This window comes from Panulirus ornatus, chromosome 35 (genome assembly GCF_036320965.1).
Source record: "Panulirus ornatus isolate Po-2019 chromosome 35, ASM3632096v1, whole genome shotgun sequence".
Lineage (NCBI taxonomy): Eukaryota > Metazoa > Arthropoda > Malacostraca > Decapoda > Palinuridae > Panulirus > Panulirus ornatus.
The window spans coordinates 1423143-1436125 of NC_092258.1; the positions used below are offsets into that span (position 1 = coordinate 1423143).

A 12983-nucleotide genomic window follows, 5' to 3' on the forward strand; every position below is an offset into this window, starting at 1 on the left:
GTAGGAAGAGAGGAAAGTTATTGGTTCTCAGTGAATGTAGGTTTGCGGCAGGGGTGTGTGATGTCTCCATGGTTGTTTAATTTGTTATGGATGGGGTTGTTTGGGAGGTGAATGCAAGAGTTTTGGAAAGGGGGGCAAGTATGCAGTCTGTTGTGGATGAGAGAGCTTAGGAAGTGAGTCAGTTGTTGTTCGCTGATGATACAGCGTTGGTGGCTGATTCATGTGAGAAACTGCAGAAGCTGGTGACTGAGTTTGGTAAAGTGCGTGAAAGAAGAAAGTTGAGAGTAAATGTGAATAAGAGCAAGGTTATTAGGTACAGTAGGGTTGAGGGACAAGTCAATTGGGAGGTAAGTTTGAATGGAGAAAAGCTTGAGGAAGTGAAGTGTTTTAGATATCTGGGAGTGGATTTGGCAGCAGATGGAACCATGGAAGTCGAAGTGAGTCATAGGGTGGGGGAGGGGCGAAAGTTCTCGGAGTGTTGAAGAATGTGTGAAGTCGAGAACTTTATCTTGGAAAGCAAAAATGGGTATGTTTGAAGGAATAGTGGTTCTAACAATGTTGTATGGTTGTGAGGCGTAGGCTATGGATAGAGTTGTGCGCAGGAGGGTAGATATGCTGGAAATGAGATGTTTGAGGACAATATGTGGTGTGAGGTGGTTTGATCGAGTAAGTAATAATAGAGTAAGAGAGATGTGAGGTAACAAAAAAAGTGTGGTTGAGAGAGCAGAAGAGGGTGTTTTGAAATGGTTTGGTCACATGGAGAGAATGAGTGAGGAGAGATTGACAAAGAGGATATATGTGTCAGAGGTGGAGGGAACGAGGAGAAGTGGGAGACCAAATTGGAGGTAGAAGGATGGAGTGAAAAAGATTTTGAGTGAGGAGGGTGAAAGGCGTGCAAGGAATAGAGTGAATTGGAACGATGTGGTATACCGGGGTCGATGTGCTGTCAATTGATTGAAGCAGGGCATGTGAAGCGTCTGGGGTAAACCATGGAAAGTTCTGTGGGGCCTGGATGTGGAAAGGGAGCTCTGGTTTCGGTGCATTATTACATGACAGCTAGAGACTGAGTGTGAACAAATGTGGCCTTTATTGTCTTTTCCTAGTGCTACCTCACACACATGAGGGGGGAGGGGGCTGTTATTTCATGTGTGGTGGGGTGGCAATGGGAATGAGTAAGGGCAGACAGTATGAATTATGTAAATGATATGTGTATAATGTGTATATACATGTATATGTCTGTGTGTGTATATGTATGCGTTGAGATGTATAGGTATGTATATTTGCGTGGGTGGACGTGTATGTATATACATGTGTATGTGTGTGGGTTGGGCCATTCTTTCATTTGTTTCCTTGCGCTACCTCGCTAATGCGGGAGACAGTGACAAAGCAAAATAGATAATAAATAAATACACCTTATACACATATCTTGAAGATAATTTGTAGATTTTTTTTTTTGTGAATGAAACAGTTTGTGTAACACTGAACCATCAGAAAGCCAAGTTGTCACAACCTCAGCTTTTTTGAATGGCTTTTTTAAATGTTTCTTCCAGAATTATGTGCCTCATTGACAATGGTTTTTGTCTTAGAAGTCAATCTTTGATTTTATCAACTGACATAATATCTTGTTCTGTTATGAATGCACCCTGTCCTAGTCCTTCAGTAAGTCCATCACATATCTTTAATGTGTCATCTACAGGCACTTTTTCTGCAGTGTTAACAAAGTCATCTTCAATGTCTCTTATCAAGATCACCTTGATTCAGAAATATTTCAGCTATTTCACTATTGGTCAGTGAATGAACAACTGGAGCCTCATTATCCCCAGGCCTCTTTAACATTTTAAACAATATTGTTGTACCACAGAGCAGAAGATAAGCAAAAAACTCAGTAAGTAATGTAAGTAGGTCTGGCATTGGCAGTGGGTTGTAACAAACTGGTGCTAACAGAGCATCAGAGCCCAGCATGGGCAAGTGAGGTCAGGTGTGGCATTTTCCATTTGTAATATCATGTCACTCAAAGTGTTTTGGACTTTGGAGCATTTGGGATTTCAGATTTTTGATTAAGGATGCTCAACCTGTATTATGAAAAGTTTTCTGGCATTGGTATTTTTGCTCACTTTTATTGAGACTGTTGGCAGATGCTAAAATCTAAAATCTAATAGAATTACTATTCTGGCTCTTGTCTACCAATTTTTTATTTCTTCATTAGTGGCTATTATTAAATAACAGAATGTAATGATGATTTCGATTTTTTTCAGCCAGTGTTTGATGAAGTGGTTGGTGTGGCTCGTAGAAGCAAATCACAGAAAGTGATAGCACAGGTGGTTCATACAGCCTGTGCTTTGTCTCAATGTGTTCCTCCCGACCCGAAGTTACAAGACCAGATCATTCAACTGGCTCTTTCACAGTTCAGTGGCACAAGCTTTATTATTAAGGTTTGTGCTGTGCATTATATAATTTGTCAGATACTCTGTGCTTTCAAACTTAGATTTTTTTTCCTTTTTCATTTTGTAGATGTTCAGTCATGGCATCAGGCAGGTCACTGATGGCCTTCATCATATCCATTCCCTTCAGAAGATTCAATTTTGAACAAAGATAACAGCACATGTATTCACCACTTATTGCATGTTTCTCTCTGACTACCATATTGTAGAGAAGACCTTAGTTTTTTGATCAATATTTCACTCCACTTCTGTGCAGAAAGTTGTGTAGTGTTTTGTCATGGTCCAGAATTGCCTCAGATTGAATCTTGCCACAACCATAAACTATGAAGTCATCAGCTGCAACTTCAAATTATGTTAAGCCTTTGATCAGCTGATGCATGTGATGCTAGGACATTTTTTATGTAAAGCTGATTCTGACTGGCATCCTGAGCCATTGGTACCTGCCAAAAGGGGTATTAGAGGTAGTCATATATGAACTATGATCTTCCAACTATATGTGCCTGTCAAGAGCAATGTGAAAAAAATTAAATTTGCAAGTTTTAAGATTTTTTTTGTGACTCACAGTGACCAACATAACATGTGGTATTGAAAGTGGCCTCAAAAGTAATTTGTCAGTACCATTTGTACCAAACTTTTCTCCAACTTCAACATCATTAATGAGATCCTCATTAGTAGTTAAAACAAATCTATTTTCATCAAGAGTAAGTTTCACTACTTATTGGATTATGGCAGTATCACTTAAATTTAGGTAGAGTACATACCTATAGCCATGAAAAATGATTCTTCCAATTTAGATATTGGAATGTTAAAAATATCATTCTATGATAGAATCTTGTTCATTACAGATTTCTGCTAATTGATCAAAAAGGTTTTCATTTACCTCTGGTGTCTGTGCAGGGGTCTATAAACTAGTCCTGCTGTTATTTTCTCATGAAGGTTATCTTTGATTTCTACAGAAATGAAGTTGACATTCTCAATGAACCAATCAACTTCATATGCTAATGAAAAAGTAAAATTCTATGGATGTGTAAGCCCTGATTTATTTGATCACACTGATTATGAATATGTGAGTAATGCTCAGAGGTTCTTGGTACTTGATATGCTCATGGAATCAGGATTCATTTATGCTGATTGACAGAGCATATCCAAGGATATATGTATTTTTATTGTTTATCCTCAGAAATCTTTGGCTTTTTAGGTAAGATCATTAGAAGCAGTGGGAAGTTTGTGTCCTGTGGAAGCTGGACGTGTGCAGTCAGCCATAACTACGACCTTGATTGAACACACATCGTACCAGGACAATAGAGTTAGGACGGCTGCCTTTAATGCTCTTGTAAGTAATTTTATGTTTCTTAGCAGTATTATTAAACGTCTCTCTTAGAAGTCTGCTTGCCAGTAGGTGTATCTTATACTGAGAATTGTTGTTGTTGTGCCATCTAATTGCTTTTTTTTTTGCTGAGGAATTTGGTGTTATGCTTTGTAGACATTTACATTACATGCTTGCCTTGTGTTGAAAATCTTTTTATCATGAATTAGAGCTTCAAAGAAAATCTGTTTTGATTTTGTGTGATATGAAGCTTTACTTCAAATATAATTGTTTCAATAGTTAAGTGATTAGTTGAGTGATCACTCACTATATTAACCTTGGTAGCAAGTCTTCCGTAGGGAACTGGGCATCCCTAACACCAAATATCCTGTGTGGCTGGGGACTTCAGCCCAGCAAAACTGATTCCAATAAAACATGCATTACTGTATGGTAATGGGCTTGAAGCTGATACAGTGCTAACTCCCAAACCTTCAGTAATTTGTGTGCAAGGTTTTCACCCAAACCTTCAGTAATTTGTGTGCAAGGTTTTCAGGTTTTGGAAGATTTCTGGTTTAGGAGGTTAAAATGATGCACCATATTTTAAATGTTTGTATGGTTGATTTGTGAATAGAATTTTGATGAAAAGATATCTAGACCAAGTAGTATTTTATTTTTACCTACCCATATAAGATTTTAGTGTAATCAGTTCTGGAAATGTACTGACCCTGCTCATGAAAAAAAATGTGAAAGCAAGTAGTCACAGCATGAGTTTTTAATAACCCTTTGTGACCTGTCAAGGTAAATTCCATCCTAAAGTTTGATACAATACTCAGTTTTATGTTAGACAGGTTGTGCATTGGCAGTGCTCCCTTACAACAATACTTCCTTAATCTGGAATATTAGACAGGTTGTGCATTGGCAGTGCACCCTTACAAACAATACTTCCATAATCTGGAATGATTTTTTTCCTTGCATGACTTGAACAATTAGTAGATCTTCAAAATCTCTGGGTTATGAGAGTTGTGGTTTGGTTTTCAGTATCTGTGCATGGGAAATATGACTGAAGAACAGAAATAGTATGATGCTATTTTTTTTATATTTATAGTAAAGCTTTTCTATATCCCACTAATCTAGGATAATACTCTGAACAGTAAATTCATAAAGGGGGTGACTTGAGTTGTTGATTGGTTGGTAATGATAATCAGTGTATGTATGGATCATGTTGAAGTGCATGAGGATTGAGAGGGTGAAGGCATGTGCAGAGCATCAGATTGGGGAGGAGCAGTGTGGTTCCAGAAGTGGTAGAGGATGTGTAGATCAGTTGTTTGCTTTGAAGAATGTGTGAGAAATACTTAGAAAAACAGATGGATTTGTATGTAGCATTTATGGATCTGGAGAAGGCATATAATAGGGTTGGTAGAAATGCTTTGTGGAAGGTCTTAACAGTATATGGTGTGGGAGGTAAGCTGCAAGAAGGAGTGACAAGTTTTCATCAAGGATGTAAGGCATGTGTACGAGTTGGAAGAGAAGAGAGTGATTGGTTTCCAGTGAAGGTTGGTCTGTTTCAGGGGTGTGTGATGTCTCTATGGTTGTTTAATTTGTTTATGAATGGGATAGTTAGGGAGGTAAATGTATATGATATTGTTGGAACTACTATTCCTTCAAGCATACCCATTTTTGCTCTCTGAGATAACGTTCTCTCTTTCCACACATTCTTCATCGCTTTCAGAACCTTCAATCCCTCCCCCACCCAATGACTCACTTCTGCTTCCATGGTTCTACTCACTGCTAAGTACACTCCCAGATATCTAAAACACTTCACTTCCCCCAAATTTTCTCCATTCAAACTCACATCCCAACTAACTTGTCCCTCATCCCTGCTGAACCTAATAACCTTGCTCTTATTCACATTTACTCTCAACTCTCTCCTTTCACACACACTTTTCTGAACTCAGTCACCAACTTCTGCAGTTTCTTACTCGAATCAGCCACCAGTGCTGTATCATCGGCAAACAACAACTGACTTACTTCCCAGGTCCTCTCATCCCCAACAGACTGCATACTCGCCTCTTTCTCCAAAACTGAAACTGAAAATGTACTCTGCTCACTGTAAGGTACAGACCACTGCAGTTGTTGAAGGTACTCTTGTAGTGATTGTGGAACTAAAAGTGTTGGAGAAGGTGGCCATAGTTGTGGCAGTTGGGTTGGAGTTGATGGTGAAGTAAAAGAGGATCAAAAGTAGCCCATATTGCTACTTTTTACTGTCTGATGTTCTATATACAAAGTGAGACATTTGTCCAGGCATTGGAAGTATGGGTCACTTTGGAGTATCAATCAGGTTTATCAGACTGATTATGATAAATCTGATATTAGTCTGATCAAGCTTTGAGTGCTTAATAAAGGCAATTTCCAATAGGGTCTGATATATTATGACTGTTGAATTTGCTGTGTGAACCTCAGTTCATGATGTTTCATACAGATTTTGACGTGTAATAAATCTTTCAAACACTTGATTGCTCAGAAAATACATGTTTAGTTTATTTTTTGCTTTCCATGAAACAAAATTGGTAGGATATGAAGGTTTGTGTATTTACTATATTTTAATCAATATGGTATATCTGATAGATGGTTGTTCAAGAGAAGGGAGTGAAACTTCCCCCAGAAGTCTATGACAGTGCATGTAAGGCTCTCACTGATGATTACCAGTGTGTTCGAGAAGCAGCTCTTCTTCTTATTAAGGTAGGTATGATAGATTTGTTTCCCTCATTTAACTAGGAAGGTGATTGTATTTGTAAATGGATACTTGGAAGAAAGTGGTTGGTAGGATGAGAAAGTTAAATTGCTAGTGAAAGAAGAATGAGATACATAGATGGTATATGCAGGGAAGGGGGTCAAGATGAAAATGTGAGAGCTACAAAAAGAGGGCAAATTGAGATACAATGAGAGAGCATTGATGAAATTCATGGAGACCAAGAAAATGTTTTGGAAAGAGGTGAATAATGTGAAGAGGGCAAGAGAGCGGATGGTAGTGACAGTGACGGAAGCAGATAGGGAAGTGGTAACAGGTAAAGAAAAGGTGAAAAGGGTTGGATTGGTGTGTCTAGGTTGAGGTCATATGTAGGGTGAGAGAAAGTCATGGCAACTTGGATGAATTGAGGGAGGTAGTGAAAGCTTTACATGAAATTATGTGTGGCAAAGGGGCAGAGATTTTTGGGGGTACAACAGTGATTGATCAATTTACAGATTAGTATATCTGTTCAGTATATCTGGTAAAGTGTATTGTGCAGTGGTGATTGAGAGATTGTTGGTATTCCCAGAGCACCAAATTAGGGAGGATCAGTTGAGTTCTGTATGTAAAAAAGGGTTGACTGTTTTTAATTGGTTACTGAGATTTTCAGTGTATATATGGCCCAAGATGAGGTGTCTGAGCAATGATAGTGCATCTATAGTGCTCATATGTAAAGGCAAGGGGGCGAGAGCAAACACTAAAGTTGTAGAGGTATGAGTGCATTGAGCATACCTGGTAAAGTGTATGAGAAAGTGGTGATTACATAGGTTTTGGTATACACATAGCATTAAACTGGTAAGAAGTAATGTCACTTCAGGAGTGGTAGAGGATGTGTAGACCAAGTGGTTGTTTTAACTTATTTGTGTATGAGAAACTTGGAGAAAGATATTTGGGGTAAATGTGAAGCTGATGAATATAGTGAGGAGTATGTATTAGGACAGTAAGGTGTGTGTGAGGTGAAAGGGAGGAATGTGATAGGATTTTGGTAAAGTTAAGTCTGCATCAAGGATGTGTGATGTCATAATGGTTGTTTAATCTGTTTATAGACAAGGTAATGAGGTAGATGAATGCAAGGGTTTCAGAGTGAAGGGCAGATTTGTGACCTACTGGGGGTAGGAATGGCATGGGAGGTGAGTCATTTTTGTGTGCAAGGAACACAGCTTTGGTGGTAGACTCAAGAAGCTGATAAAGGAGAGTGCATGAGAGGAGGAAGTTGAGAGTAAATGAGAATGAAAATAAGGTAGTGTGATGTAGCCAGGAATTGAGACTAGGTTGGTTTGAGAGTAAATCTGAATGAGGAAGTAAAGTGCTGTAGATACCTGGATGTTGATTTGGCAGCAGATGGGACCATACAGGCTGAAGTGAGTCATAGGGTGGGAGAGGGAGCTTATATTGTGGATGCACTGGGGAGTGTGTGGAAGGAGAAGTTAATTTCTGTTAAGGCAATGATAGGTATGTTTGAAAGTAAAACAGATCTGATGTTATTGTATAGATGAACAGCTTGATCCCTGACTGCGTTAGGATGGAAGAGTTGGATGTGTTGAAAATGAAATGTCTAGGAGAATTTGTGGTGTGTGGTGCATTGATTGCATAAGGAAAGTGTATGAGAGAAATAAGGAAGGTGAGAGAGCTGATCAGGGCATGCTGAAATGGTTTAGCCATATGGAGAGGATGAAGGAAGAGTGATTAACTGAGAGGACATATGTCAGAAATGGAGGAATGGAGGGATGAAATGATGGGAAGATGGATTGAAAGAGGCTTTGAGATTAGGGTCTAAAATTTGGTGAGGATGAGAAGAATATATGGGATAGAACAAATTGGAGTGATGTGGTATACAGGGGCTATATGCTGTCATTGGATGAACCAGGGTGTTTGGAATGGTCAGGGGTAGCCATAGAATGGTTTGTGGGACTTAAATGTGAGTGGTTGGCTATGGTTTCATTGTACTATAAGTGAAACCTAAAGAATGGACATGAGCAACTGGAGCTATTGTTTGTCTGTTCCTGGTTCTACCTTGCTAAAGCAGGGAACAGTGAACAAGTATAGAAAAATATTGAGAAGAAAATCAAAGAAATTTTCCTTCAAATGTTATTGCTTCTCCTGCTTTAGATAGGTAGTGTTTAGGACAGACAAACGACTGCCTCATTTGCATGCATCCACCCAGTAGCTATCATATATAATGCTCTGCAAATGGAGCCATCCATCCACATCCATGCCAAACTAAAGCCTGTACAATCCACTGCCATGTTCCATAGACTCTTCTGTGGTTTTCCTTGACCATTTTCAGTGTCCTGGTTCAGCCAATTAACATTATGTTGCTGACTGCATACTGCATTACGCCAGTTCATTGTATTCTTTGCACTCTCCCTCACTTTCCTGAATGTTCCGATACTTAAAATTAAATGTCTAGTCTCCAATACAAATAATCCTTTCCAAAACTGTTGCTACCCAACAAATCATTTTTGAACCTGTGTTTACTCCTGTGGAGGGTTTTTCTCTATGTTTATGTAGTATCTTCATGACCAGGAAGTCCTGCTCCCATAGATTTCACCCCAAGACTGAGAACATGAACTCTAACGTGGGGTGATAATTTCTCCATGAATGATTTCTAATGGCTGAGAACAGTAGTCTGGCTGTTTGAACACCTATTCTAGCAGAGCAGTTGAGTGTTCTGCTGTGGTAGCTCTTTGTTTTACCAGAAACTGGTGCTTACAGATATCACATACAAATTTGTGTACAGAAGATAATAGTAAAATTCTGAGAACTATATCTTTGAATTTAGCTGAGATTTTGATTGTGTTACTGATCTTGAATAGTACTCTTACGGAATTTTCACTTAAGTATCAATTTTTAAAACCTCACCAGTGGTATTGTGATGAATTTAGGAAACCTTTCTTACTATGAATACAGTAGATTTTGATTGTGTTCATGATCTTGAATAATACTCTTATGGAAATTTCACTTAGTATTTCTTATTATTAAAACCTCACCAATAGTATTGTGATGCATTTAGGAAATCTTTCTTACTTTGCATAAGGAGATAGAATTTCAGAGTGGATTTAGCAGTCTTTTAATGTAAGCTTTTGTAAATCTACTTTCAAGGTATTTATGTATCTGAGGTAATTTGTTTTAATCTGAAAAATTATAAGAGTTTGATGTAATCTGCTGTTTTTGCCCAGGCATATGGGAATATGTGTAGGTAATGTCAGCAGATTTACAGAAATGTTCTTTAGAGTGAGATAGAGGGTGTTAAGTACAAGGAAAACCAAAGATCAGTTGGGAGAACAAAATAAAGGGTGTATCTGTGGAAGAGGAGTTGAAATATAGGAATATGCAATGAATCATGACTTAGACAAAAAGAGATCGTACTTGTGCTGTGTACCTGAAAACTTTATGTAGGTAGGTAGACTGACACCTCTATGTTTTAGATGTTGTGGTGTGTAAAGACACCTCTATGTTTTAGATGTTGTGGTGTGTAAAGAACTTCTCTCTCTTAATTTCATATTTTGTGGACCATTGCATAGGTTGCAGCAGACAGTGATCCTGAACGTTTAGTACCTATCCCGGACAGTGATCATCATGTGCGACTGGTCGATCATGCCTTCTCACAGATCTGTAATGTTGTTAATGACATCAGTGTGAGAGTGAGAACCCAGGCTGCCTCTCTCCTTGGAAGTATGACAAGTGTTTCAGAGAGGTTCTTACAACAGACCTTAGACAAGAAGTTGATGTCGAACATGAGGGTAAGTTTTTCTGTTGCTTTTTGAAATATAATTTATGTGTAAATTTTATGTATATTAAAGCATAGAGTGTGCAAGAAGCTTCCTTTAGCTCTTATATTGCAGTATATATCTGAAATGACACTCACCCAGTGAAAAAGAAGTCCCTTTCAGAATATACTTACTTCATTTTTTTTTTTTTTTTTTTTTTTTTTTTTTTTTATACTTTGTCGCTGTCTCCCGCGTTTGCGAGGTAGCGCAAGGAAACAGACGAAAAAAATGGCCCAACCCCCCCCATACACATGTATATACATACGTCCACACATGCAAATATACATACCTACACAGCTTTCCATGGTTTACCCCAGACGCTTCACATGCCTTGATTCAATCCACTGACAGCACGTCAACCCCGGTATACCACATCGCTCCAATTCACTCTATTCCTTGCCCTCCTTTCACCCTCCTGCATGTTCAGTTCCCGATCACACAAAATCTTTTTCACTCCATCTTTCCACCTCCAATTTGGTCTCCCTCTTCTCCTCGTTCCCTCCACCTCCGACACATATATCCTCTTGGTCAATCTTTCCTCACTCATTCTCTCCATGTGCCCAAACCACTTCAAAACACCCTCTTCTGCTCTCTCAACCACGCTCTTTTTATTTCCACACATCTCTCTTACCCTTACGTTACTCACTCGATCAAACCACCTCACACCACACATTGTCCTCAAACATCTCATTTCCAGCACATCCATCCTCCTGCGCACAACTCTATCCATAGCCCACGCCTCGCAACCATACAACATTGTTGGAACCACTATTCCTTTAAACATACCCATTTTTGCTTTCCGAGATAATGTTCTCGACTTCCACACATTCTTCAAGGCCCCCAGAATTTTCGCCCCTCCCCCACCCTGTGACTCACTTCTGCTTCCATGATTCCTTCCGCTGCCAAATCCACTCCCAGATATCTAAAACACTTCACTTTCTCCAGTTTTTCTCCATTCAAACTTACCTCCCAATTGACTTGTCCCTCAACCCTACTGTACCTAATAACCTTGCTCTTATTCACATTTACTCTCAGCTTTCTTCTTTCACAGACTTTACCAAACTCAGTCACCAGCTTCTGCAGTTTCTCACCTGAATCAGCCACTAGTGCTGTATCATCAGCGAACAACAACTGACTCACTTCCCAAGCCCTCTCATCCACAACAGACTGCATACTTGCCCCTCTTTCTAAAACTCTTGCATTCACCTCCCTAACAACCCCATCCATAAACAAATTAAACAACCATGGAGACATCATTCACCCCTACCGCAAACAGACATTCACTGAGAACCAGTCACTTTCCTCTCTTCCTACTCGTACACATGCCTTACATCCTCAATAAAAACTTTTCACTGCTTCTAGCAGCTTGCCTCCCACACCATATATTCTTAATACCTTCCACGGAGCATCTCTATCAACTCTATCACATGCCTTCTCCAGATCCATAAATGCTACATACAAATCCATTTGTTTTTCTAAGTATTTCTCATATACATTCTTTAAAGCAAACACCTGATCCACACATCCTCTACCACTTCTGAAACCACATTGTTCTTCCCCAATCTGATGCTCTGTACATGCCTTCACCTTCTCAATCAATACTCTCCCATATAATTTCGTAGGTATACACCATATTTATGTAAGTATTTCATGATTATGGTTTTTTTTTGGTGCAATTTCTTTCTAAATATACCTAAACATTGCAAACTTTATGGTTTTCTTTTCACCTATGATTTTACACATACAATACTCTGATTTTCACACTTGTTCACTGTTTCCCATTGTAGCAAGGTAGTGCCAGGAACAAAGAATTGCCTCATTTGGTTGCATTCACTCTCTGTCTGTCATCAATCTATTCTCTCTATATCTCTGATGCCTATTCCCTCCAAGAACTCCCTCAAAGGGTATGGCCACAGCAATAGAATCTTCATAACTAGTGAACTCCAGCTCCTTCGTTGCTTCTTATCCTTTAGTGCTTCACCTTTACAGGCCAATTGCAAAGGGCAATGCTAGTGCAGCCTTTGCAGAGGTTCCTATGTAATGTTCCTACTGACTACCTCCACCTAATGTTCCTGTCAAATGTTCCTACCTAATACTACCTAATGCTCCTGCCTAGATGTTCCTACCATTTTGCCAGAAGGCAGGGCTAGCTTATTGTTATGAAGAATGAGCTGTGTGAGTTAAGCGTTGTCAGATGTTATGTGTCACAAAGAGTGATTTTATGTTTGTGGATAGAACGCCATTAGTCCATGTGTCGGTAAGCTAAATGGATAAAGGAGTGCAGCTTGATAATCACTGTATTGCTGGCTCACTATGCAGCCATCACTGACCCTCACGTCTTGTATAATTGAAAAACAGACTTTATTTTCACCAAAATATAAGCACTAAAACATGAGAAATAATTTCTTTTATATTGCAGTTACACTCTCCTTAATGATTTCTGGGTAATTATGATGCAAAATATTTCTTCTGGCTTTGTTGTTAGGTTGCTAGATATGGATTCATACATCGTTTAAACATTACCACCAATATTTTTGGCAGACCAGTGGCACTTTGCATGCTGTTTAACAGATCATTGTGCTGCCATGTTGCAGTACAGGTGTTATGGAGTACTTTCTCGATAACTCAAGTGTATGTAAGTCAAGATAGATAAAATGTAAGAGCATTAGAGATGGAGA

General features: G+C 39.0%; 1 protein-coding gene across 1 annotated transcript in view; it reads left to right on the forward strand.

Moving 5' to 3' along the window:
* The window catches only part of IntS4 (integrator complex subunit 4), a 39499-nt gene that overhangs the window by 8720 nt on the left and 17796 nt on the right, over positions 1–12983 (forward strand). The window contains exons 4-7 of the mRNA XM_071682845.1: positions 2256–2432; positions 3640–3774; positions 6373–6486; positions 10060–10278. Of these exons, the coding sequence (XP_071538946.1) occupies positions 2256–2432; positions 3640–3774; positions 6373–6486; positions 10060–10278 (645 nt within the window). The remainder of the gene's footprint in view (positions 1–2255; positions 2433–3639; positions 3775–6372; positions 6487–10059; positions 10279–12983) is intronic.